Source organism: Xiphophorus couchianus, chromosome 3 (genome assembly GCF_001444195.1).
Source record: "Xiphophorus couchianus chromosome 3, X_couchianus-1.0, whole genome shotgun sequence".
Lineage (NCBI taxonomy): Eukaryota > Metazoa > Chordata > Actinopteri > Cyprinodontiformes > Poeciliidae > Xiphophorus > Xiphophorus couchianus.
This window is the reverse complement of record NC_040230.1, coordinates 3,491,672-3,519,520: the sequence shown is the minus strand read 5'-3', so window position 1 is coordinate 3,519,520 and position 27,849 is coordinate 3,491,672. Positions and strand designations below refer to the sequence as shown.

General features: G+C 36.3%; 1 protein-coding gene and 1 pseudogene across 2 annotated transcripts; one reads left to right on the top strand and one right to left on the bottom strand.

Annotated features, from left to right (window-relative positions):
• The first annotated feature begins 2,898 nt into the window (after positions 1–2,898).
• On the top strand, positions 2,899–13,596 carry LOC114142379 (uncharacterized). Of its 2 annotated transcripts, none has more exons than XM_028013645.1 (14): positions 2,899–3,341; positions 4,508–4,873; positions 5,861–5,959; positions 6,178–6,519; positions 8,608–8,973; positions 9,160–9,507; positions 9,725–10,078; positions 10,169–10,186; positions 10,945–11,008; positions 11,093–11,136; positions 12,296–12,446; positions 12,741–12,854; positions 13,039–13,106; positions 13,498–13,596. In XM_028013645.1, the coding sequence occupies exons 1-14, from the start codon at positions 2,949–2,951 to the stop codon at positions 13,519–13,521; spliced, it is 2,751 nt and encodes a 916-aa protein (XP_027869446.1). In that variant the 5' UTR covers positions 2,899–2,948; the 3' UTR covers positions 13,522–13,596. The 2 variants fall into 2 exon arrangements, with proteins under 2 accessions (XP_027869446.1, XP_027869445.1); XM_028013644.1 differs by having other exon boundaries at positions 6,175–6,519.
• Positions 13,597–14,466: 870 nt separating this feature from the next.
• LOC114142207 (NLR family CARD domain-containing protein 3-like) lies at positions 14,467–17,881 on the bottom strand (annotated as a pseudogene).
• Between the last annotated feature and the right edge of the window lie 9,968 nt (positions 17,882–27,849).

Below are 27,849 nucleotides of genomic sequence, written 5' to 3'. Positions count from 1 at the left end.
TTTTCGTTTAGAGTATGTTTGGTTCAGCAGTGTATAAACTCTTTGCACTGAAGGCACAAATCAAGTTAAAGGCGCTCACGGGCCACAAAAATACATTTTTGAAAGTAATGGAAAAATACATTTCAATGGACAGTTTTTATTTTTATCTACCAAACAACTTACTGAACATGCGTGATTTTCATGCGTCTAAGTAGTACTTTTTCTTAGAAAAGGATTTGTAAATCATGTTGACCCAACAAGTAAAAGCTATTGCATGCAATGTCCTTATTAAAAGAAAGGCAGCTAATTTCCACTTCCTGTGAGCCCTGTTCTTATTGCATATTGCAAACAGAACATTTAATACACTTTTGGTGTATTAAATATAAAAAAAAGGTTAATAAAACTATCAATACTTTCTGTTGTACTATTGCATTTTCATGAAGGTTTAATTTGTCTGTAGGAATCTCAAAGTGTTAGTCTGCATCAACTGCCTGTGCTTGAAGGACAGAGTTGCTCTGTTCTTGAATTGTGGGAGGAGGCCAAACAAAATCTTTCAGAAGACCGCAAATGGCCCCTAGACCACATTGTGGACCCCCTTGTTTTAAGTACTTGCTCCTTGGCGACACTAAGGCATTTAGTGGTATGTGCATGTGCGCATTTCCTCAGAGCTTTGTCGTCAAACATAATTTCCAGTTTTCTGTAATTGCTTGATTCATTCATTCACCAGTAAATATTTTGGGGTCTTTTGCAATCTGTAAATCTGCCTTCTTTCATCAAGTAACTCCACCACCCAACCATCTTTTCACAGGCACATCTTGTTTAACAAAGAACTGAATTTATGATCAGACAAGAGGGATTCACAAAAAATGATACAATTTGTTTACTTACTTGGACTACAAACAGTTGGCAATCTCTCTGTTGCTTTGTCAATGTTCCGCCTTGAATTTTGATTTATTGTGCCAACTTTCTGCAACCCATTTTTACCCCACAGCTCTCACACACAACAAAAGGTTTAATCACAACCAACTGTTGCCTGCTGACATCTGGACGCTCTGAACTGAAAGCTAAGCATGCGCAAAAAAGGAGCCTCTGAGCTATAATAACATACCTAGAAAAGTTTGTGAAACAATTTTAAGTCTAGTTTTTAAAACTGTTGTTTAACAGATGTTGTGTTTGAATCATTTTGGAATCTGTAATTAGAACGTACAGTTATCAGTTCATAATGCTTTTCCCTTTCTTCTTAAATAACACATAAAACCACATACTTACAAAAAGAGATAACTCACACATATTAGTTTAGTGAGAAACACCTAAAGCTTTTCTTGGTTTCAGTTGAGAGAGTTTTTGGAAATTTTAAAGACACAACAATTCTTCCTGTTGCGTAAGAGGTGGGCACCAACAAACCACAACTGCAATTTAATGTCTTGAATACTGAAAGCTTTTATAGTCCTCATTCCAATAAAACAAATGAAAACAATTATATGTATTCCATAAAAGTAACTTATGTAAGAGTGAAATTGATATAAAAAGTCTACACAGCCTTATTAAAAATGCTTTCATGACCTAAAACAGAGAAATTATTTCAAAACTTTCTGCTTTTATTTGCAGTTGTTTGTTAAAAATAAACAATTCTCTTCAAGAGAATCAGGGAAAAAAATAAAAACTTGAAGAACCTGCAAAAGTGTCAACAATCTTAAATGAATACTTTGTTGAATAACCTTCTGGATTAATCTCAGGCTTTTTTGAACCCTGGTTAGGCCCGAACTTTAATAATGTAGTGCAGCCATTGTTTTAGTGACTTTGATGTCTGATTGGACTCACTTTAATGTGCAAAATAGAATATGTCTTCATCATCAACTTTGGGGCTCAAACCTGAAGGTTTAGGCTAGGTTTAGGTTAGGCATGTCAATGATTTCATTCTATTTTACAAAAAGGTTTTCCACCTTCTGAAAAATGCAGCTCCATCGCATGATGGCGCCACCACTGTATGTTAGTGTAGGTGTTCTTCTGGTGATACTGGTGTGCTTGACCATTTGGCCTAAAGTTCAAGGTTGGTTTCATTAGAGCATAACTTATTCTTCCATTAGGTTTTGGGAAATTTTTCCAGGCCATGGTGTTTTCTTTTGAATAAAAGACTTCTGTAATTTTGCCCTACTTCATAGTCCAAAATGGAAAATAGTCTAGACTGGGTTTTTTTATTAGTTGAATAATATGACATATATCACATTAAAGGTAGAAGAAAGTAATTTTTTTTATCCATTTCAAAAACCTGGCATTTTAACATGACTGTGTAAATGTTTCATGCACATTCTGAATTGAGAAGTCTTGGTACTCTAAATGGTAAAAGGACTTTATGTGGAGACAACCAGTTTTCACTTCTGCATCTCTCATACTTATTTAACTATGACCACATGACAAGATGTGCTTAGCTTCAAAACACATTCTCCAAACATTGCATTTTCATCATTGACATTCTATATTATTCATGCCTTCTGATTTTATTTTATTAATAATGATTAAGGGGTCTTTGAGAGAAAGAAGACTACATTTGGTTTCCATTAGTTAAAACTGCCCCCCATCTCATGTACACAATGCTCTTGCTGCTCCTGAGCAAAAAGTTAATTTTCATAACACCAAAGCTTCCTTATTTTTCTGCTGAAATACTGATTTATGGAACAAATGTTTTACCCCTTTCACCATCCACAAAGCATATTATTACAAGCAGATGTGCTACATGCCACAACTCTCTCGAGCATTTGGACTGAATATTTCAGAGGCCAGCATGACTGCTATTTTATTTTTTAGGATCATTTTGATGTGCATTATACTAGTGTCCCTAAATCATTGCTCATATTGTAAAAGAAAAAAAAAAACATTACTGAATTTGTACTCCACCTCCTAAAAAGCAAGGACATGCCAGTACAACCCACCCAAAGCTTTAAAACAGTCCAAGACTTTGTTTGAGAACCATGAGACATTTCTTTTTGGTGTCTTCCTGTTTGCTGCTGTTTCTGCAGCAGGCAAAATCCAGGACAGATGACAGGACAACCTGCAAGCCAGTAACAGCCAGCTTCTGTCAAGGTTTGGGATATACTTCTACTCCTTACCCAAGCGGGGCCCAAGGGTTCAGCCTGTACCAAGTTGGTAAGATGGTGGAGACCGCCTGCTCACCACATATCGCCACTGTCATGTGTCGCGTTGTTGTACCTGAATGCGGTTCAAAAAATGAGAGCCAGAAGAAGCCATGCCGAGCACTCTGCGACAAGGTCAAGAGGGATTGTGAGTCCACTCTAAGAGCAAAGTGGTTGTTCTGGCCGTCGAGGCTCCGGTGTGACTCTTTACCAGTGTCTAACTGTGTGCAGGTTAGTTGATCAAGTTTTCACTTTAAGTTCATAAGAGGCACAAACGGAGTTTTCAAAATTAGTAACTTCTTTACCTTTTTTAACTTTGTGGTTCATGAAATGTGAGACATCACTTTATGCCAGGGGTCTTCAGCTCCATTCCTCAGGAGTTGCTGTCCTGGCAACTTTTAGATGCATCACTGTTCCACATCTGAATTTGATTGATTATTGTCAGGGCTTCTCAGAACATGATGATATAATTCAGCCATTTGACTCAGATGTGTTGAAAGGGGAACAAAGGCATCATTCAACACAGCTTTGATAAGTCTTCATAAAAATTATGGCAAATTATTCTTTAGGTGGAGACAAGTGTTGTGGGTGGTATTGTCATTGCCTGACTGATTTGATTAAATCAATCAGAATTTATCACCTGGAAATGTAAAGTTATTAGAATAGTGAGGTCATTAATAGTATAAACCTTGCAACACTCAGTGCAAAAAAGAACAGATGACCTTTCCTCTTGAAGGCTGCAGCAGCTGCAGACAAATGTCTAACCAGATACGTCCATAGGATAGCCAAAGGCCAGAAAGGTGAATTGAGAGATGCAGGGCATTAAATCTTCCAGTTCAGCAATGCACCCACACTTCCAGTGCAGACCAAACCTAGAACCCAATCATCCTGCTGGCCAGACATCCACCTAATGCACAGGAGCACGATTATTCAACCTGGTGTCAACCTGTTGGTCAGGCATCAGCCTCCACCATGTCTGGAACTCAGAGGGACCAAAGGCAGGAGGGCATACTATTCTCCCACCTGGTGGAGTTGTCCCTGCAGTCCACAACTGGTCCAGCATATCCATGAGAAGCATAGAGGTCAACAGTCAAGGGTGTTGAAGATTTCATCACTTGCTTCCTGGCCCTAATCTGAAGGCCATAATTTTTATAACTAAAAATGTTTGCAAAAGATGGGGCCAAGAAAAGCAGTTAAGGAGTATTCCTTGAACCTATACACCCCACCCAGCAAAGTCCATCATCCCACACACCAATATCCATTCCAACCTCCTCAACTTGTTCCTAACTCCCCTTTGTCTAGAGTTTATTTTAGATCTAATCCAAAAATGGATATTTTTTAATCACAACTAACACTGTAATGCATTTTAAGATGACCATATTTTTTTGTTCTAACAGGGTGAAGACAATTCTGTGACTGAAGCTCCCCCAGCAACATGTGAGGCAATCACAGTCCCTTTCTGCTCTGGCCTGCCTTACAACGAGACCATTCTGCCAAATAGACTAGGTCACGAAACCCAAGCTGAAGTAGGCCTGGAAATACACCAATTTACACCTCTTGTGAAAGTGCAATGCTCTCCTCACCTGAAGCCATTCCTCTGTTCAATCTACACACCAAAATGTGTCTCAGCAAAACCCCAGCTGCCCTGCAGAACACTTTGTGAACAGGCACGGTCTGAATGTGCTCCATTGATGAATACATATAACTTCCAGTGGCCCAATTCCTTAAGGTGTGAATCTTTTACTACAGAGTCTTGTAAAGAGGTGAGCTTGTTGCATTAATCATAACTAAAATATAGTTCAAAATTTAGTTGAAATTTTGATTGTTTGAACTTTCAATTATTCTATTCTTATTCTTTTTTTTTTTGGTTGGACTTTCATTTATCAAATTATGTTATATGCTTCAAGTCAAACAAGTCAGCTTTTATTGTTAAAGATGTTTTCAATTGTATCCTCCCACCTTACAGAAATCATGTCAACCTTAAATCATTGTTTTAAGCAAGGTTTCTATACAGTCTTGAAAAATTTGCAAAAGTTTACAATTTTATCTTTTTACACTCTGGATTAAAGAGAGAATCAAAAAATTTTTGGTTTTACATAATTTATTTGTTATTCTGATATATTCATGTACAAAACATGTAAATTCAGATCTATTATCTTTAAATTGATTTGTCTTGACTATTGATCAGATGGATTTTAGGGGGATCCATGAAATTATTGGTGATTCTTAGACTGGCGTTTATGACAATCTGGATGTTGCTTAAAAAAAGGCCAAAGAATTAAAACGTCTTTGTTCTGAAACCTTTACAATCACAATAAAATATATCAAAATTTACAATCAGTTCTTTAAATCAGCTGTAGGTAGTGGAGGATTGTTTTGTTCAGATTTTACAAACCTAATGGTTGTTGATTTTAAAGTAGAGCTGGTTTTACTTGCCAGGACAGAATAAAAAAAAGCAAGTTCCCTTTATCAAAATGTTGAATTGGAGGCCAAAGTCAGCATCATGTTGTTTCATGATTTGTAGAAAATACAGATAATTAAATCCAGTTAGGAGATTTAGGTTTATGTTTGAAATTTGAACCTTAAAAAGGCACTTTGGGAAGACAATTGTGTAGAAACCTAGCTGAAGCGTCTTACTGGAAATAGATGACGTAATTTATTCTCTGTAAAAATTCAGTCAGTAACTTCTTCAGCTTTCTTGTGCCAGCTTTTAGCAGCCAGGCTCTAACCACCCATTTTTATTTCTGCAGAGTGGTGACTCAGAAGCATCTCAATCACAACCAGATGTTGAGCATTCTTCACGAATTTTGGTCAGTCGGGTTGAAGTTTCCCAGAACCGACCACCTGCTGTGAGACAGCTTTGTTTTTATTGCATGTTGAGCATCGTTTTGTTTTGTGACCTGTGGTCTTAAACAAGCACCTTGTTTGTAAAACCTCCATTGGTAGACTCTTTCTCCACCTCCCAATAAAAGCAGCAGACTGAGTTGAAGTTTTGGGATACGGGCTGTGGTCGAGAATCATGAAGCTTTTATTCTTAGTGGTTCTGTGCATGCATGTTTTTCAGCAGGTGCACTCTGGAAAAGATGACAGTTTAAGCTGCAAGCCACTAACAACCAACTTTTGTCAAAGTGTGGGATACAAAACGACCCGTTATCCAAATGGAGTCCAGGGCTTCAGCGTGCATCAGATTGGCCAGATTGTGCAGACGGGCTGTTCTCCACATGTCAATATCCTAATGTGTCGTGTCGTCGTGCCTGAATGTGGCCCAGGGGATGAAAGTCGAGTGAAACCATGCCGGGCTCTTTGTGAAAAGGTCAAGAAGGATTGTGAGCCTATCTTAAGAACTAAACGACTCTCTTGGCCAACAATGCTTCGGTGTGAAAGTCTCCCACAGACCGACTGTGTTCAGGTAAATATCAGAGATTTCTAAATAGTTCTATCTCTGTAGAGGATTTTCCTCAGTTACAAAACTAAACAGTTGTGTAGGCTCTTTAATTTCTTTAGTGAGTTAGTTTAATAAATTAGGGAATTTTGTTTTAGTTTGCAGATGAAATTTAAAGGCACATTAAACTTAATTATAATTGTACTCTAATGTCTAAAAACCCTGGCTGTAGTAAACCATAAAGATGCCTGTAGTTTTGCAAATTTTAAATTAGTGACTATAGTACTACTGCCAAAGGCATTCATGCACCTTAAACCTAAACAAGCATCAATGTATTTTATAGATTTTTTATGAGATAGACTAACACAAAGAAGCACATCATTGTGAAATTGAAAGAACACATTTTATTTTTTAACAACAACAAAAAATAGGAAAGTGTGGTTTACATTTATATTTGCTTTGCTGAGTCAGAACGTTTTTTTCTAGTCTTTGCCTACCAGCTTTGGACTCCTATAGGCTACAATTATTGTCCATTCTTCTTTGTACAATTTCAAAGCTTTGCCTCTTAAACCCTTTTAGATGAATACTTTGACTGGGCCATTATAACACATGAATATGCATTGAAGATCATTGCACTTCAGTCTTTCCTATTTGTACTGTGGTGTTGTCCTGCTGGGTTGTGAGGCTTTGGCCCAGTTCCAAAGGATGGCAGGTCATTGTTGCAAAACTATTTAAACTTTTAGATGATGGTCTGAACAGAGCTCTGTGAGATGTTCAAAGTGTAGAAATTTATTTTATAGTCTAACTTACACTAATGATCTGTACACGCTCTCTGAGCCAATGTACCAATAGCTGGCTTCAAACCAGCCCCATCTGGCCGGCCTCAGTGGGACCAGAGCTCTCAGCGTTCAAGGAAGTGAAGTGGGACTGGGCTGAAAGTGTGATTGAAAAAGAACTGGACCTAAGTTTGAAGGCAAGCCAGGCAGCCGGGCATAACGCATCTCTCAGGTTGCATGCAAGTCACACAGATTGCTCCTTTTTCAAACCTCTTTTCACATGAAATCTGGCATGCATTTATCTCTTGAGCTGCAATATGTAGTTTGTAAACTTGTAGAAGGAGGTGAAGTTGGATAAATCAAAATGGAACGTTTTGAATAATGCTCTAAACCAGGGGTCTCAAACTCCAGTCCTCGAGGGCTGCAGTCCTGCAACTTTTAGATGTGCCTCTGCTGCACCACACCTGAACAGAATAATTAGGTCATTAAGGCTCTGGAAAACTGATCTACACAAGGAGGAGGTCATTAAGTCATTTCATTCCAGTGTTTTGTACCTGTGGCACATCTAAAAACTGCAGGACTGCGGCCCTCGAGGCCTGGAGTTTGAGACTCCTGCTCTAAACACTACTTTTGATTAAAAAAAACTCAGCCAGAAAATACAATTCTCCATTAGAACCTGCAAAAAGACAGTAGAGGGGGCAACATCATCCAACAGGAAAGTTACCCAACGATACAGTCAGAGCTACAATGGAATGATTTAGCTCAATTTTTAATTGTAGAAAAGCTTAAGGTCCTTACCTAAATCTAATTTAGAAGTTGTGGCATCCTTTCATTGATACTCGCAACCTGAACAATTTTGCAAATAGGAGTAGGCAAACATTTCAGCTTTTAGATGTGTAAAGCTAGCAGAGACATACCACCAACAACTAGCAGTTATAATTACAATAAAGAAGCATTTCACAAAATATGACTAAGACATGCATGCTTTTAAGATGTTTACGTGTAAAAAAACAACAAGGCATAATTATCCTTCCAAATCACAAGTATGTGCTACTTTGTATTGTCCTATCACAAAAACTCCCAATAAAATAGACTGACATATGCTCGAATGAAAAAGTTATAATCATGAACGGTCAGTTCAAAATTAGGACCCTACTTTTAAATACGAAGCAATCTAAACCTGCTTTCTGCTACAAAAATGAAAAAATGCGAAAACTGAGCAAAAAGAAAAAAATGCAAAGATGTGACTCTAATGACAATCACCAAGGATGGAGATGAGGGACTTGGAGGAATGGATGGATAGATGATTTATGATTTCCTCTTTATTTTTTGCTTGCAGGGTCCACCTGCCCCTGTTACACAAGCCCCACCAGGAACATGTCAGCCAATCACAGTCCCTATTTGTGAAGATGTGTCTTACACAAACACTATTCTGCCCAATATTCTAGGCCACAAATCCCAACAAGAGGCAGGCCTGGCCATTCATCAGTTTCTCCCACTTATAAAGGTTGAATGCTCTCCTCACCTTAAGCCCTTCTTGTGCTCAGTCTACACACCTAAATGTGTGTTAGGAAGACCCCAGGCTCCCTGCAGGACCCTGTGTGAAAAGGCACGCTCAGGCTGTGGGAGACTGATGAGCAGTTTTGGTTTACCATGGCCTGAATCCTTAAAGTGTGAGGCATTTACCACAGAGTCATGCGAAGAGGTAAGGTTCTCATTTCACTGTCATTACGATTTAAAGACATCTTTAGATTGGAAGTTTGTTATTATGGAAATGATTTCATAAATGGGAAATTTATTCCTTTGCTTCCACTGAATCTACAAAAAAGCATTGCTTACAATGAAATAATGAAAATGATCTTGATGTTGACATATCTCTTTATTTTTCCAGACTTCTGTCGTTCTTGGAACATGTCAGACCATGACTTCTCCTTTCTGCAAAGACATGTCTTATACAGAAGTATTTCTGCCCAACATGCTTGTCCACAAAACTCAGGACGAGGCAAATCTGGCGCTAGATCACTTTATGCCTCTTGTGCAGCTTGAATGCTCTGCTCATCTGAAGCCTTTCCTGTGCTCTGTCTACCTTCCCAAATGTGAGTCTGGGAAGGACCTGACTCCCTGCAGGACGCTCTGCGAGAAGGCTCGATCCGGCTGTGAGCCACTGATGAACAGGTTTGGCTTAAACTGGCCTGAAAACCTGAAATGTGAACAGTTTACCACAGAGTCATGTGAACAGGTATGTCTGCTGGTTTTCTACAAAATTTCAAATAGCCCATCCAAGATGGCCTATTTGAACTCTCTTAAATATGGAAATAAATACATACTGGTATTACTACAGGGCAGAGACAGAAGTGAACAACAGAAATTTATTTATCTAAAATAAATGAAAAATGTTGCAGCTTATTGAAGCAGGAGTGCAGGCAAAATAACTCAATTTGTATTTTTATGTGCAGTATGGAATGAGAAGCAGTGACAGGATGTGTGAGCCCATCACCATACCCATGTGCCAGGGCCTGTCCTACAACCAGACCATCGTCCCTAATCTTCTAGGCCACACAAGTCAACGGGAGGCCGTCATGAAGATGTCTTTCTTCAGCTCCATTGTGCAGACTGTCTGCTCAGCGGACATACAGCTGTTTCTGTGCAGGGTGTATGCCCCGGAGTGTGTGGAGGGCCGAGTCCTGCGTCCCTGCAGGTCATTCTGTGAAAAGGCCAGAAGGAACTGTGAGGGTTTCATGAACAGTTTTGGTGTCTCTTGGCCAAATGAGCTGCAATGTCATGCATTCCCGGAGGAATCGTGCATATCTGTAAGGAATAAATACTAAATATTAAAAACGTTGACTTAAAGGATGGATTTTTATATTTAGTATGTAATTTTTTTTCTCTTTCTTCCTCAGGAAGAAAAAACAAAGGAGGTAAGACTGCTTTAGTAGTTTTTAAAAATCCTCTATGTTACTTTTTTGGATGTAAACTGTAAAAAAAAAATGCTATTATAAATGTGGATTAAGAACACAGTTGTTTTGCTGTATGGACATTAACTTCCTAAGAGAAATAATGTGTGTATTTTAGATCAATGTCCTTATAAATGTAATTTGAACCATTTTTTCTGTGAAGAAACAAAAATACAGCATCTCTGGACGTTAATCTGTTCTTACCTGAGCTTGAGATTAAGTGTATTTATAAAAGGCAATATTTAGGAATATAATTTGTAGAGCTTTAAAAAAAAAAATACACAGCTTGTATCTGGCAACATTTTTACAAATACATCTCACTGTTTGGGCTTGAATTTATACCAGAAAAAGTTAAATTAAGTACCTGTAGTTGCCAACCTAAGCATAGTGAATGTTTAAGCTAAAACACAAATAGCACAGAAGAATGTTTGACAGTCTTCGTTTCTGTTAGCTATGAGGATACAATTAATAAAAACATGACATTTAAAATGAAAATATTATATCAGACCATTAATAAACATTTTAATGCAGAAATGTTGGCTTACTGAAGTCTATTTAATACAATCTTTTAGGATGTTATTTTTAATAGGTACTTTTAATCTCACCAATGAGCCTCATCAGACACATATTCTAATTGATTGAACATCTAAAGAAACTCTTTATTTATTTATTTTTTATTATGACAGTGTGTATTACTGTGTTCATTGTTTGTTTTCTGTCAGATGCTGAGAGACAAAGAGGTTCTTGCTAAGCTGAATACTGGTGGCTACACAGTTCGCGGCGAATGTAAGTTTATATTTACAGTTTAACAATATTGCATAAATAGAATAGGAATATGTTACTAATGTTTCTCCCCATTGTTTAAAACAGCTCTTACTCTCAAGACTGCACACCTGCTGTTGGTACTGATGGATGTATCCTCTTGAAATGAATATTCTGGAGTTTTGTTGTTTTTTTGCATAAATGTTGATTTTCTTTTGGTATTATTGGAGTCATACATCAAACTGGTTAACAATGGTTAGAAGGATTGAGAGTTGTCATTGCTTTGTTCTTTCATTCTTCCATATGGTGGCTGTGTTCCGCCTTATGAAAAAAGTAAGGAGCGCCATCATGTGGGGGAGCTTAGAACTGCTGCTCCTCTTCATCGAAAGAATTCAGCTGGGTTGGATTTCTGATCAGAGGCCTGCTGAATGCCGCCCTTTGGTTGGTTTTGTATTCCAGTTAGAGCAGATCCAGAACTCACTACAGGGATAACATCTCCCGTCTGGCCTTGGTGCGCTTTAGGATGTTCCAAAATGTGCTGAGTAGTGAATCTGTTGATAGGGATGTCAGGATTTCTGTCTAGACCTCTTACTTGCAACCAATATTGGAGAAATGGCAGTAGGATAGGTGGGTAATATCACAGATTAAATTCAGTCATCTAGCAAAAAAAATACTTCTTCACACAGTATCATTCTAGGTTTATTGGAAAAACTGATTATTAGTGATTTCCAGTAATCAAAAACTTTGTAGATTGATTTTAAATAGGAATTTTTTCTCTCCCACAAATAGATTTATGTTGGGATGCAATTATCCTCACTTCTGTTTTTGGTACCATTTGCAATTAAAACGATGATACATTTGAAGCAGCCGTGATTGGTTCTCTATAAAATTAAAAGTAGAGACTTGTGAGTGTTTTAAGCTACTATATTCAAATCCACTATAGTTTAGCTGTGATAGTTTCTTGAAGAGGGCAGTAGCTGAGGTAATGCTGCCAACAGTTAAATGTGACCTTCTCCTGCTATTCACCTTTTACTTGTTATTACTATAGAAAGTACTCCTGCATCAGTTCTTCTGTCTTTTTTGTGTATCTGCTCTGTCTTCTCAAATCTCCAGTCTTTCATAGCAGATGGCCACTTCAGAACAGATTCTGTTTCTGCTGAAGGTTGTGTTAAATCATTTTGTGCTTTTGTACTGACTAGATAAGCTATTGTGACATAACTGGGAGAAAATCCATGTAAGACCCTCACCAAATGATCCTCATCACAGTCTTGAACATGACAAGTTTTTCTGTTCTTTAACTGGCACTTTCAGGCAGATAAAACTGGAGACCTGGATGTGGTAGAGTTTTTCAAACTGGAGCACTATGTGGCTGCAATCAGGAGAGAATATGTGGGAAACTATGAGAGCAGGGGTCCATCTGCTGTCACACAAACCCAAATGAAAAAGGTGGTTGCTTCCCATGGTATGTTATGTGTTTATTATTAACATGTGCAAAATTTGCATAAAAAAACAACAACAAATAAATAAATTCCTGATATTGGTGCAACACAGATATCAGGAATGGAAATATATTTCTAGCTGTGCTGTTACACCTCCAGTGTCAAATGTAACAATTTAATGTAAGCCTACTGACATTTGTAATAGGTGTTACCTACACAAAACAGGATTTTTTCCACAACAAACATCCACATTTTTTGCATATTTTTTAAATTTGCAGTTGTTTTTATTTGACTAATTCCTGCTCTCTACCTTGCAGATTTCAATTTAGATGAGGCGACCTTCAGAGCACTTTGGCTTGAATACAGCTCCAATGATGGAGTTAACTATGACAGTTATGTTGCAGCCCTGACAAAACTTAAAATCCTTAAAGGTACTTTCATAAAAACTTTTAAAATCTTCTTTGTTGCAACACTTGGTATTGTTAATGTTTTGGCTTTTGTATGCATGAAGGTGCTTCTGGTGTTGGTCTAAGCAACAGTAGGGTACATGTCATTAACAATCAGTTTACACAGTGAAGATTATGAATGATTTTCGATTGTTGCTTCTTTTCTCAGATCGTTTCCAGGCTCATCTGCTGAATCTCTCATGTGACTGCAGGGTTGCAAGCTTCTCATTCAACCAGGTGAGCAGAGTCTTTTGTTTTTTTTTTGGAAAATCAGTTGTATCTCTGGTAGATTTTACCAACTAATATTTACAATCTTACAGATTTCAAATATGATTGGAAATCAGTCATTCCTTCATCAAAGTTATTTTTGATGAAGGATATTGATGAAGGAATCGATATCCTAATTTAATTAGCTTAAATTAGCTTTTAAGTTAATTTAAGAAATTTGACTGTGTTAAATCCTTAAGCATCTGCTGTTCTTTGCTGGGTATTACATTAATGTCAACTAAGGGCCAAAATAGAAGGAATTTAATAAAGTTGTATTTTACCTCCATATTGCTATTTTACAGAAACTCTCCATATAATTATTCAGTTTGACATTTGTGAATTTATTTTGTTTCTCTTCCAGTTCATGAAAGCTGCCATAATCTGAGGATCAGCAGAACTCATCAAACTCCATAGCACCTCAGTAGATTTGAAATAAAGCATGTAAAATATTGTATCGTAATTCCTGAAGTCGGCTAATAATTTATTAATGCTTCTATGGTCAGAACTCACATGTATGGGTTTACTGATCTAATAATGAAAATAATTTATTTCTTCAAACCTGAAAAAATATTAGTACCTAACAAAAACATCCTGTGGGACAATAATTTGAGGTAGAAGTCTTCACTACTACACAAACATTTTGATTATCAATATGAAAAGATTAAACGTACAAAGAAGAAACATCTGATTGCAGCAAACATCCTGTTAGTGTGCCTGCAGAAAATATAAACTGACATAGCTAAATAATAAAATACAATGATCAAAATTTTTTATCGTTGGACACTGGAAAAATTTTTAATCAGAAGAGAAAATATTGCATGGATATGTGGAAGTGTTTATTTCTTAAATCGAAAGTATTTGCATTTTTTCATACATACAGTAAGTCTTGGGATCATCTTTAACCACTTGATTTGTTATCTGCTTATTGAAAATCAAGTCATCGTTATTAGTCTCAAATCAACAGATTAACTTAACACTAGGCTGTTGTATTTAATCAAACAAAACAGTCCATCTGTAAAAGGTACAAAGACAAATCTTTTGTTCTGAACATGATCACTTTTGTTTATTGTGTGACTTTCTTACTAGCGACGTGAAACCAAAACACATAAAGATGAAAATCTAAATATTTACAATATTGTTAAAAGGTACATAAATGTAAAAAAGACAGAATCCCCCCCCAAAAAAGTTTTTTTTTTTTTTTTTTTACAGCAACTTTACATAGCCGGGGAAGAAAGAGAATGCAGTGCTATATTTTTGTTAAGTAAACCACTATCTATATGACCCGATTTGACCAAGACTACTTCCTTCTATCAAATTTAACTCTGTGCACCAGGATTAATCAGACCTGAAAGGCCTTGCAGCTGACCCCATTTAGTACAAACAACAAGCTGATGAGAATTAATTAAGCTATGTTTCTTTAAAGTGTAGAGGATTTCAGAGCTGTTTGCTCTGGCCGAAGGACTGGCTGTAACAGGCAATTCTCTCAAGTTTTCACATGTGGAATCTATAACAAATTTACAAAATGTGGCTGAAAAACAAAGATGAACCCCTTGGCTCAGTGGTAATCCTGAAAGCTGGATACACCGGCTCTGTGAACTTGGCATGGAATGTATGAAGGTGGGTTATTTTTCCAGACGACACTGCAAAGAAGGACAAAATGCCACCAGGCCAGTCCAGGTAAACTCCTACTCTGTTTGACGGGGCTCCATAGATGGAAGCCATTTCATTTTTGTGCAGGCCAGAGTGACCATCATCAGAGCACAGCAAGCTCCAGGACTTGTCATTCTTCCCAAGTCTGCAGTCATCATTTTCTCCTTTTCTCTTGATTCTTCTGTACGTCACTGCAATGTGAACTCTTCCTCTCCACTCTACCTCCCAGTAACAGCGCCCAGTAAGGCCGTCTGTACACAGCAGCTGTTCAAGGACATCAAACCTCTCTGGATGGTCAGGATAAGGCTGCTGCTCTCCTCCCACTGTCACTTTTCTGTTGTTATCTGACAGTATTAGGTTTTTATGAGTGCTGTTGGGATCCAGCATGAGTTCACAGGCATCTGATGGAAAGAAAACATTTCATTATCTGCTCAATATTTTCACAGTTCTTGATGCTTAGTAAGTATTTGTATGAAATGTTAACTGAGCTCTTTTTGTTGATTTTTTATTTTTTATTGTTTTTTTGCAAGGCATGAATGTTTTCTGTAAAGACTTTTCTTTCATACTTACACTTCCTCAGACCGGGTTTTAAGAACTGTGATCCACTCGGCTCAATCCTGAAACAAACCCCAGCAGTAACAATCAGAACATTTTAGATTAATATAAAAGGACATGAATACCTCAAAGCAAATTATAATGCATATAAGCTATAATTTAATAATACGTGATATAAGCTATAATTTATTAATACGTGAGAGTCTGCAATGCCAGCTGTAAGTCCTTCTGTCCTGCAGAAAAATGCTTCACTCCACATTCTTCCAGATGGTTGTAGCTCAGATCCAACTTTTTCAAGTGGCTGGGGTTTAACTTCAAGGATGAAACCAGATCTGCACATCCTTCCTTTGTGATCAGACAGCCTGAAAGACTTTACATAAAAAGATTCATGCATTCATTTTGAGTAGAAAAATACTTTTTAGAAGAATGCATGTGGTATTTAACATGGTTTGATGTGTTATTGGTGTCTGTATTTACAGATTTACTGTCTGATTTACTATTGTACTAACACTATATTTTGATTTTGAAAAGTGTTTCTGTAAAATAAACCAGATGAATTCTTACCTGAGAGTTTCCAGTGTGCAGTGAGGACTCTGCAGGCCTTCACACAGCAGCTTCACTCCTGAGTCTTTCAGGTCATTGTTACTGACATCCAATTCCTTCAGCAATAAGCATTTGGACTGGAGAGCAGAAGCTAAGCTTCTACAGCTCATGTCTGTCAGATTACAGCAACTCAACCTAAAATCACAATATTCACCAGGTACTTAACATAATTCATTTGAGTATTTATATTGAATGTGAATGTGATGCTGTCCATAAACTTACACAGCCTTAGTGGAGTTTACAATCACTGTTAGCAGGCCAGTTAAAGCATTGTCTGATTCAAAGTATTTATTCAGGTAAAACTTGTCCAGCTTTTCCGTTGAAGACAAGATGATGTTGACCAGCGCTGCCCACTTGGCAGGTGGCAGTTTGTCTGCCCGCAGCTTCCCAGGTCTTAGAATCGCTTGAATCTCTTCTACTAGCGAACAGTCTTTCAGCTCGTTCAGGCAGTGAAATAGGTTGTTGTTCTTCATAATGCAGACGTTCTCCCCAATCTTCTTCTTGATGTACTGTACGGTGTTCTGACTGGAGCTGCTTTCTGATCCCTTTTCTGTAATGAGGCCTTGAAGGGAAGTTTGATTGTTTTCAAGTGAGAGACCCAGGAGGAAGCGAAGCAGCAGGTCCAGATGTCCATTTGGACTTTGTACAGCTTTGTCTACAGCACACTGATGGAAATCCTCAAAGGTGGTCGGAGCTGATTCCTCTCCTGCCAGCACATTGATTCCGGTGTTGGTGAATGTCAGATGGACATGAAGAGCAGCCAGAAACTCCTGAATACTCAAGTGGACAAAGCAGAACACATTCTCATGGAACAGTCCTTTCTCCTCTTGGAAGATCTCTGTGAAAACCCCTGAATACACTGAGGCTGCTCTGACATCAACGCCGCACTCCATCAGGTCAGATTCATAGAAAAACAGGTTGCCTTTCATTAACTGCTCAAAGGCCAGTTTTCCCAATGACTGAATTGTGTCCTTGGTCTCTGGAGTCCAGAAAGAATCAATGTCTGTTCTTCCGTCATATTTGATATTTTTTACTTTGGACAGAGCCACCAGGAAATAAACGTACATCTCTGTCAGGGACTTGGGCAAATCTCTTTCCTGATTGGTTTTAATGGCGTCCTCCAGAACACTGGCAGTGATCCAGCAGAAGACAGGGATATGACACATTATGAAGATGCTTCTTGATGAGTTGATGTGAGAAATTATCCTTCTGCTTTCCTCTTCCTCTGTGAATCTCTTTCTGAAGTACTCCTCCTTCTGAGGATCATTGAATCCTCTCACTTCAGTCACCAGGTCAACAAACTCAGGGGGGATCTGATGGGCTGCTGCAGGTCTAGTTGTGATCCAGATGCGAGCTGAGGGAAGTAACCTCCCCTTGATAAGATTTGTCAGCATCACATCTAATGATGTTGGCTCTGTAACATCTGTAAGGATCTCTTTGGTTTTCAGGTTCAGAGGAAGTCGACACTCATCCAGACCATCAAAGATGAACAAAACTTTGAACTCTTCAAAGGTGTGAATTCCCGCTTCTTTGATTTCAGGAAAGAAGAGATGAATAAGTTCAACCAAACTGAACTTTTCCCTCATCAACATATTTAGTTCTCTGAAGGACAATGGAAAAATAAACTGGATGTGCTGGTAGATTTTTCCTTCAGCCCAGTCCAGTGCAAACTTTTTCGTCAAGACTGTTTTCCCTATGCCAGCCACTCCCTCTGTCATAACTGTTCTGATTGGTTTAGCTCTTCCTGTTGAGCGTTTGAAAATATCTTCACGTCTAATTGTTAATTCTGGTTTAGTTGGTCGCAAGAATGCCCGTTCGATCAGCTTCACTTCATGTTTACAGTTGACCTCAGCAGGGGTTCCTTCGGTGATATAAAGCTCGGTGTAGATCTGGTTCAGAAGAGTTGGATATCCTGCCTTGTCCAGTCCTTCAAACATGTAACCAAACCTATTCATCAGGTTAGATTTGAGTGTATGTGAAGATAAAGTTATAACACTCTCTGAAAAACAAAATGATAGCACATGTAATTTAGGAACATGTACATTTGTGGATATGACCTGAAACACTTTCTTTTGCATAAATAGTATGACAAGAAAAGAGAAAAGATTTGTGATTTTGTGCTCTAAACCTGTTCTGGCTTTGTTGCATTGTTACTGTTTATCCCAATGTATTTCATGGGGATGTGTGTTGCAATAAGAACACACAGACAAACACAATTATAAGTATATGTATTACAATCATCTTACTGTTTAGCAGAGCATGAGCAAGTTCCTCCTGCTTCATGTTCCTCATAAAATCCAGAGTGATTTTCAAAAAAGCCTTCTTGATGATTCCCTTTTCATTCTTGTCTTCATGGGGATCCATTTCCACCTCTTGACTCTCAGAGGATTCAGAGAAATCTTGACATAAAATCTTACAGAAAGTTTGCAGCTCATTCTTTGCAAAGTGTAAAATATCATCTTCAAGTATCTGTGAAAACATTTTAAAATTGAAATGATAAATTAGCATTTTAATAACTGTAATTGCAACACTTACTGGAGAAACACCTATAGAATATTTTTTGTCATAACACCAACTTACTGAAACAAATAGGAATCAAACCAATATGTGATTAGAAAAGTAAACTGCTTGTGAGTGCAGCTACAAAATGCAGCTACTAACCTTGAAGTTTGTTTGATGAGTGATGAAGTCCTCTAACAGTTTCTGGTGAACTCTACGGAGAAATTATTTATTGGAATTAATTGTATGTAATAACCCAAATTAGCAAACAGTTATAAGGAAAGACCTAACAACATTTGTACTGTTATTCCTGTATTTCAAAACATAAAAATTTACAAGAAACTTCATGTTTGATCACATAAATTTGTCACTTTTATTGGACATGCAGCTTGGAAAATGATAGTTTATAATTTCCTGGTTAGATCTAAAAGAAATGAGGCATATATTGGATCAAATAAAGACACACATGGATTTGCTCCTACAGCCTTTTAGTAAGTTATTAAATACAAAGACATAAGAGAAAAAGAGTAAAATAATTTCTTCATAGGTTTAGAAATATTAAGAAAACCTCATGCAGTTTGCCTTAAAAATACCTTCCACTTTATTGGCATAATATTAAAGTTAGACTATAATCATGAAATGGCTCATCAGATGGACACATTTCATACAAGCATGGTGGTGGTTGTATCTGAGCTTTTAGGAGATTAAATATCTGACATTTTATGGGTTTCCTTAAATGCCAGTTTATAAGAATGTTTTTGGACTGACTTTTCAAAGCTTGTCTCTACAGCTTTGGCCCATGGACAGGGTCGTCCAGGAGGCTGTGATTTGATGTCACACTGACAGGCAGACATGACTGATGGTGACGAAATCCAGATAGAACTGTTTGTCTTCCAAATCTTTATAAAATTTAATCAGTAAAGAGATGAATGTGTCATGCTTGTATGGATTATCTTGGGGCTCTCTATGTTCTTCCCACAGTCTAAAAACATGCATTTTGTTTAAATGAGTGTGTTACGCAAAATTTATCACCTGGAATTATCTAATGTATCGCTTATAAATCATATAAGAGCAGTTAAAAATATTATTTGGTATCTATTTGGGCTTTAAAGTGTTCATGTCTGTATTCATGGTTCCTTTTGCTGTTGTAAATAAGAGAGAAAAAAACGTCATGATTGTGTCTCTGAACAAACTGAAAACATGACACGAAGCTGATCCAGATCTCAACTAATGTTCTTCTAATCCTGCTGCAGTGGTTGTAATCATCCAGAGAGCTTGTTGCTCAGGGAGTTCATTACTCAATTCTAAGACTGAATACACAATTTAAACCAACAAGGCATGAATTAAGGAGACTTTTGATCCTACAGCTATGGGATCATTCAGTCAGTGATCTCTATGCATTGAGTCCAACATTTAGTCAAACAAAAAGCAGTTACAACATTTGCTAAAAGAAAAAATGAGCTTTTAAGTTCTCAGTTTACCTCCCAGGTCTTGCCTGGATGTCATGTTCTATAGAAAGTTCATCACTGCCAGGCAGGTGAGCTTGTTTCTTCACTGCACACTGATTCACAACAGCACCTTAGCAAAAGACAAAAACACATACAGCATACTGGATGAGCTGGTTTAAGCCATTACATCATAGCAGCATTACATTATGTTTCGTAACCCTCCTTCTGCAGAATTAGCATCAGGATCCCCATGTTTCCAAAACTGACAGAGCACGTTTAGGCTCCATTAACTGGGGAAATATGTACCAAAGTGAAAAAAAGGATTATTAGAGAATATCAGCAGTAATTTATCATGTTATCTTAGAAAAAGCTGTTTCCTTCATTTAGCCTCCTCCTGTAATTGAAAGTTTTATTTGTTTCAAATACTATTATTGATAATAATAAGGAAAAGCAAACAATTAAACTTGTGTTGTCTTTGTACGTGTGTGTTTAAGGTGTAAAAACACATAAAAGCTTCCTTGTTTGTTCAAAGCAAAGAGGTTTGACAGGTTCAGTTCTCTTAAGGTAGGACTTCAGTTGAATCCACAACATAAACAGCAAAGAACAATTTTAATTCTTTACACTCCCATAGTCAGACATTTAACCCCAGAAGCAGGGGAATGATGTTTGAAAGAGGCTTGGCTTGTTCCTGACTGACAGATAAGGTCTCAACATGTAATAGAAACATTTAACATGCTGTAATATATTATATAAGAAAAGCTGGTGAAATGAGGGTTGTTCATAAAATAATAAAGTTCTAAGGATGATGCAGAAGTACTCTGCGTTAGCTACAGCCAATCAGGTTTGTGTTTTGATGAGCACATTTCTGGTCCAATCTGTCTTTCAGAAGAAATGACCAGATGTCAATTAAAAGTTTCTTACTGTTCAACAGAGAGGAATCCACCTCTCCTTGTTTCATCCTTTTTAGAAACTGCTGAGCAATGGCAAGAAAAGCATCTTTGCTGCTCCTCTTCTCATCTGCATCCTCCTCTTGGCTTAAACATTGTTCTTTGTGATCTTGTTGCTTTTGGAAGTTCTTCAGCTCATTCTTTATAAAAGCAACAATGCTCTCCTCGAGGATCTGTGATAGAACCGTTTACAATGAAACCTTCAAATCATGAAAATTAGAAACCCAGCTACATTTCTTAATTTACTAAAGATTAGTCTATAAACATCACAATCTAAAGAATATAACTTTCTCACTTTAATCATATATTTTTCTTTTCAGTAGCTGATTAATGAACCCTTTTGATTAAATACTTTATCAAAGTAAATTAACTACCATTACATAATAATTTTCTAGTCTTTACAGAAAGCTCATAGCACTTCCACACCAGAGCCACATTAACTCAACATTGCTCACATAGAGCACACTGTTATACCCCAATATGAAGACATGTACTGTATGTGTTAAACGCCTTGCCTGGAGTAACACTGAAGCTTGAATCAAACAGTTTTATGATTGCAGGTATTTCTCTCAGTGAACAACAGACAGATCCCATTTCTCCCAAGATGACCACATACGGTAGTTAGAGGTGCACCTCAACATTATTACACACCTTAAATATTGGAACCAGATTTTGTTTAGGAACGGTAAAATGCTCTGCTGTTTCCTGGTAGCTTCTGTGGAGAAGACACAATTAATACCCATGGATGGATAAACCACACAAACTACTGTATGTACAAGAGAGATAAAAAATCAACATGTTTTCTTGAGGTGTGCTGAGATCTTATATGGTAACATGGTGCCATTCTTTTCTTGTAAAGGACCTACAGAATACTTTTCATAAGTTGGTTTAGACTTGGAGTCCTTGACAAACTTACTGTTTAAACTCAAGAGAATAATCCCGAGATTTGTCACTTTTTAATGATTCACAGCTTGGAGAGGGATATTTTCTTTGGTCAGAGCTGCAAGACAAAGAGAAGGTCAAAATTTAAATGATGAAATGTGAAGCTCAACGCCTTTAATAAAAATGATTAAAGCTAGTTTATTTACAGAAACTCAGGCAAAAATATTGGAGTTTCCATAAACAGAAAAGAAAAATGACAAAATTGGACAATTTAATAGATACATAGTTATAATATAGACTAAGTTCTTTTGGTTGAAAATAAATAAATACATAAATAAATAATACATTGAATTAACTGAATTTATTTAAACAGGTTCAGACAGACAGATACTTGTCTTGTAAAGTGTCTAGTGTTGACTTATGTGGGCTTCACAAATCTGGTAAATATTAATAGATAAACTTACTGTTTGAACTCAAGAGGATAATCCCTAGATTTGTCACTTATTATGGATTCACAGCTTAGAGAGGGACCTCTTGGAGTCCTTGAAAAAATAGTTCAAAATACAACATTTAAATTAAAGTGGAACAGAATCCCTAAAAGAAGACATTAGAACCAGTTTTCATTTGCAACAAGTCAATCAGGGAAATTCAATTCTTAAACCAAACCAAAGCAAACTGATAAAAACTGCACAAATTAATATGTATCTCCTTGGCAACAATAAAAGTAAGAGATTAAATAACTAAAAATATAAGTAAAAAATCTATGTAAATCATGCTTTGTTTTTTGTTGGATCCCGAAGCATACAGAAGCACATGATGGAGTGAAACTATTTGAAAAATGAGAAAAACTAAAACACTTACACAACACAGTGAATAGAGAAGGAACCAACAGTAGTAGTTAACAGACAGGGTAACAAAAATGAAAACTGGAGTATCCAGTAATGAACTAAGAGAACTAATGAGCTTATGAACTGAGGCTCAGGTGAGAATGACAAGGTAACCAGAAGAACTAATCAGAGGCAAAGGGGACCCACTGAGGCAGAATCCAGATACATGAAATCATGGGTTAGAAAATTGCAATGCAATTATAAATTCAATAGATAACTTACTGTTTGAACTCAAGAGGATAATCCCTTGATTTGTCACTTTTTATGGACATGCCACTTGGGGACGGACATCTTCCCTGATCAGATCTGGGGCAAAATAAGATACAAATGATAAATTAAAATGCAGCTTGACATTTTGCAAGACAAAATAAAATTAGTTTCTATATGCAGCAGGTCAGTCAGGAAAATGGAATTGTTAAATGTTGAACTTAAAAGAGCATAAAATAATGACATATATTTCTAATAATGGAAGTAGAGAGATGGAGGTTCAAAAACATAGATAATAAAAGTGTAGATTGGGAGCATTTATAGGTTTAAATAAATTATTTGACACAATTAATGAATTAATAAAAACAAAAACAACAACAAAAAAAATCATGCCATTCTTTTGTTTACGAATTCAGTTGCATTACTTCATCTTATCTACTGTGTGGAACTACTAAAATCTAACCAATATATTACAAAAAAGAGCAATCAGGTTTGTAAATAGTGAGGGGAAAATGGAGAACACAAATCACTGTTTTAAAAGTAAGTAACTAACTTAGAAACCGTCTTATTTTTACAAATTCTAAATTGCTATAATATATGTTAATTAAAAAAAAACATAAAAAGATATTTTTGGGACATGTATAACTGAGGATAAGTTTTAGAGAAGGTTGTTCCTTGTACTTCTCAGTCACATGGGATTTAAACTGTGGTGGCTGATACTAATAGAAATCTTTACATGTGCAATATAGTCATTTGAAATTAGATGATCAACTTTATTTTATTTGGAATATATATGGTTTAAGAAATGATATAGTCAAGTCAAGTTTATTTGCATAGCACAATTCATAATCAATCATAAAAACATCAATTATCAAACAAACAGTAAACATTACATTTTATCAATTACCATCATCAAACTCAAAAAATCAATAAACTAAAGTATATTAGGTTATAGAAATTTAAGTTAAACTTTTTTATGTTGCTGTATAAGAACTCAACATGTTGTCTTGATAAGTTGCCTCAAAATATCTTCTGTTGTGAATTGATGCGTCATAAATTGGTATATATTTAATAGATTAACTTACTGTTTGAACTCGAGAGGATAATCTCTAGATTTGTCACTTTTCATAGATTCACAACTTGGAGATGGACATCTTCCCTGATCAGACCTAAAAAAATACAAAAAAGGAACATTTTGTGAAACTCATTGCCTCTTAGTAAAAGTAAAATAAATAAATAAATAATAATAATAATAATAAACTTTTTTATTTGGTCATTGTATTTAGATATTTTTATAATATAGATTGAATACAATCTACTGTATATTATAGTGAGATTTGATTATAGAAATCAAAGGTGAAATTATTTATTTGTATTGAGAACTATATAATTTACTATACATTTTGTGAAGTACATAGAGAAGATTTATGCATGCTTTATAATCTGCCTTAATATTCAGTTGATGAACTTACTGTTTAAACTCAAGAGGATAATCCCTGGATCTGTCACTTTTCATAGATTCACAGCTTGGGGACGAACATCTTCCCTGATTAGAGCTGAGAAGAAAAGTTTAAAAACAAGCTAAGACAAAGGCATATGAAGCTTAGAGCAGAACTGGTATATATATACATTTCTCAGTCTGGTAAAAAGAAAAAAAAGATTGACCTTTCAAATAAAGGGGTAAAAATAACAAAATTACACATTTTAATTGAGATATATTTATATATATTCAATAAATGGATTTGATAGAATTTAGATGAAATAAATGTCATTTTTCCTTAGAAAGTAGATGGATCTGAATTTTATGGATGTAATTCGCCATGTTTTTCTGATAAGTTGCCTAAAATGTATGCGTTTTAGATTGCTACATTATAAATAAACTTAATAGGTTATAATAATAGTACTTCAATAGATAAACTCACTTTTTGAACTCAAGAGGATAATCCCTGGATTTGTCACTGTTTACTGACTCACAGCCTGGAGAGGCACATCTTCTCTGGTCAGACCTGGAAAAACAAGTTAGGGAAAAGGTTGTCCGGCTAAAGCCTTAAGAGTTTGAAGCTAAAACATAAAACAAACTTGAATTTTGAAATTAAGTTTGTTTAGGGCATCGGTACTGTAATGAACTGTAAGACTGGACAGTCAGTTAGACATTTCTTATCAATAAACGATAAGTCGCTGTAACCAGTAACTGTATGGATGGATTATACAACAGTTAAAACAATTCAAAGTGGTCAGTGCTGTTGTTTTGAATAAATAAGTTTAAATCTCTCTGATATTTAGATTACTCAGTATACCAGATGTACTTGAATGCATCATAAAAGTGCAGCTTTTTGGAAATCCCCTCTAATCAGAGGGACTGGTTATTACAGTTCTAGTGGATATTGTGTTCTCTCATATGTTCTGTAGTATTTTTGAACTGGTTTAATGCTACACTCAGCTGGATTTGGGCTTTAACTGATTTTTCTCCAGTACTGGTGATGTTTATATTTGGTTTGACATTGTTTAAGGTGAGTAATTCAGTTCAGTGTGGAGCAGATAAAAAAGGTGAAAGATCATTTATATTTCCCTTGGAAAAGAAACAAGGTGTAAAATCCTTATTTCTTGGCAGCCTTGTACCCTTTACCATTAAGGATATATAAAAGTTTTCATTATTCATCTTACCTTTCAGGTCTGTTCTTCTTGGTATAGTCCTCAGTCAAGCCATCGGTCACAGATAAACATGTCTTTCTTTTTTCTTGAGACAAACTCATGGTTGGATCATCTTCACCAACATTCATCCTAAAAGTAGAATCACTTGGATTATTACAAGGAAAACTTTGTCTTTCTCTCTGTCAGGCACAGCATATCTTGACTTTCTTGTTTCTCTTGTCTATTTATAGCCATGAAAAGAGACTGTCACATATCTACATGAAGCAATGATTATTTCCACCTCTATTTTCACTTGTTTAAAATGGCATTAAATCAAATCAAAGCCAAAATTCACCACTATGAAAATATCGTATGACTGGTATAAATTAATCTATTTTTAAGCCAGACTATTTTATATTCAGAAGATCGATGAAAGCATAATATATTTCTGCAGCATCATACATAACTACACACAACTACACAAGGCTGTTGAGCCTTATAGATGGCTATATTTAATAGTGAGTCAGATTGAATATATTTATTCAAGGTATTATCTGGGTTGCATGGTGGTTTCAGTACAGAGAAAAGGACAGAGAGTGAAACATTAATGAGCTCACAATTAGTCACATGAAGTTCAGACTACAGGCTGAACTGCAGCAGACAGAAGACAAGCTCAAACATTTAGATTGTTTTGTTGTCACCTGCTGAGGCCATTTTAAATCACAGGTTAATTGACTAACTGAAAGTTGGTAAATCAATGTTCTATTGTTGTTACTGTTTGTTGATCATACAGTCAGCCATGTCCTGTCATAAACATATCTGATACTTTCATACTCACTCATGTTGTACCTTTGTTTGTCAATCTCTATCAAATTTGGCATAGCCTAACAGTGTTATCTTTTTTATCATAATTTAGAAGTCAGAATATTACACAATAAAACTGGAAACAGAGTTTTCAAGGTTTTCAGGGTCACGAAACCAATCACAACCAGTCATGACTCAGCAATTATAGTTTTTGTTGTATGTTGGGAGTTTGGAAATCCTTAATCTTATTTCATAGGCAATTTAAAAAACCAGATAATATAATAAATAAACTAAGTACTTACTTTGTCTGTTTCCATGAGAATCACCTCAGACCAACCAAGAGTGTAAGCAAAAGCTTGTCACAGTGAACACCTTGCTTACTGGTTGAAACAGGTTCCTTTAAACGGGTAGAGCAGCTCTGTGTTGGAAAGTGAGTTGGTAGTTCTTCACATTTCTATCTAGAAAACACCTTCTCAGTTTCTCCAAACACAGAAATTCTCTGTCTTGTCCATATAATCCAAGGAATAGGCCCACATAGGTATTTTCTGAGTGAAACGTAGAGCGTCTCGGTCAGATGAATGTGAAGAAAAACAATGGTGACTTTTTTTATTTTTTCAAAACGTTTCCTCATTCATCAGAGAAGGAATTTCTGACGGTTCAAAAACCATGAAGAAGAGTCAACAGTTGTTACTGCAAGTTATCAACGTTAGTGAGCTAGTCTGACCTGTTTCCCAGAAAATCCCCTCATCAGTTTTCTTTTTAGAACAAAAGCATGCCTATAAGCATACTATGTACTTGAGTTTAACTTTCAAATAGTATGCTTTTAAAATAAATATATTTTATTTAACAACTATTTTTCTTTGTTATGTTACTTAAAAGTAAATCAACCAATTTGGTTAAGAGAAAAATTTCCTTGTGCAAGAATTTTGAAATAAAATGTCAGCGAATTAAGACAGAACGGGTATATTTAGTATTTTGTGTTCTTTTAATGCTGATTGAATTAGTTTAGTTAATATTGTTTCTACTAAACACTAAAGGTTTACCTTTGGTTTGCATAAATGGGCAAGAGAACACATAACTACATATTTTTTACAGCATTGGAAAAAGTTAAGAATGTTTGTCCTCCTACAGAAACCATATTAAAACAAAACGTTTTAATATGTCCATGGCATGGTAGGGCATTGGGGGGCATTGCTGCCCACAGAGTCAGCTGTGCCCCTAGTGGACTGGAAGCTGGGCAGCAAAGTAGCAAAAGACAAATAACTTTGCACAGTTTTTCCCCCAAACTAACCGACTCCTACCCCATAAACTCATTAAAGCTGTTGGTAATGTTAACTAAATGACGTCTAGCTAATGCTAAAACAACAGGTTAAGCTTGTTAACAAGTACAGGCTACTGATATTGTTGTTCAAAAGTGGGTATACTGGTTACATTCACTTGAGTAACTTTTTTGTAAAAAAGGTACTTATAAGAGTAGTTTTACTACACTGTACCTTTTTCTTTTACTTCAGTATTATTATTATTGCTGCCTGGATTGATTGTGCAGGGAGTCACTGGGGCAGCACTAATGAGCCGCATGCGGACTTCAGGCATCAGATTT

Excerpts from the sequence above, each read along its gene's own strand:
- LOC114142379 (XM_028013644.1), top strand. The coding sequence starts at position 2,949 with ATGAGACATTTCTTTTTGGTGTCTTCCTGTTTGCTGCTGTTTCTGCAG. Across the intron at positions 6,520-8,607 it reads CACAGACCGACTGTGTTCAG|GGTCCACCTGCCCCTGTTAC; the intron begins GTAAATATCAGA and ends TTTTGCTTGCAG. Across the intron at positions 11,009-11,092 it reads CTACACAGTTCGCGGCGAAT|CTCTTACTCTCAAGACTGCA; the intron begins GTAAGTTTATAT and ends TGTTTAAAACAG.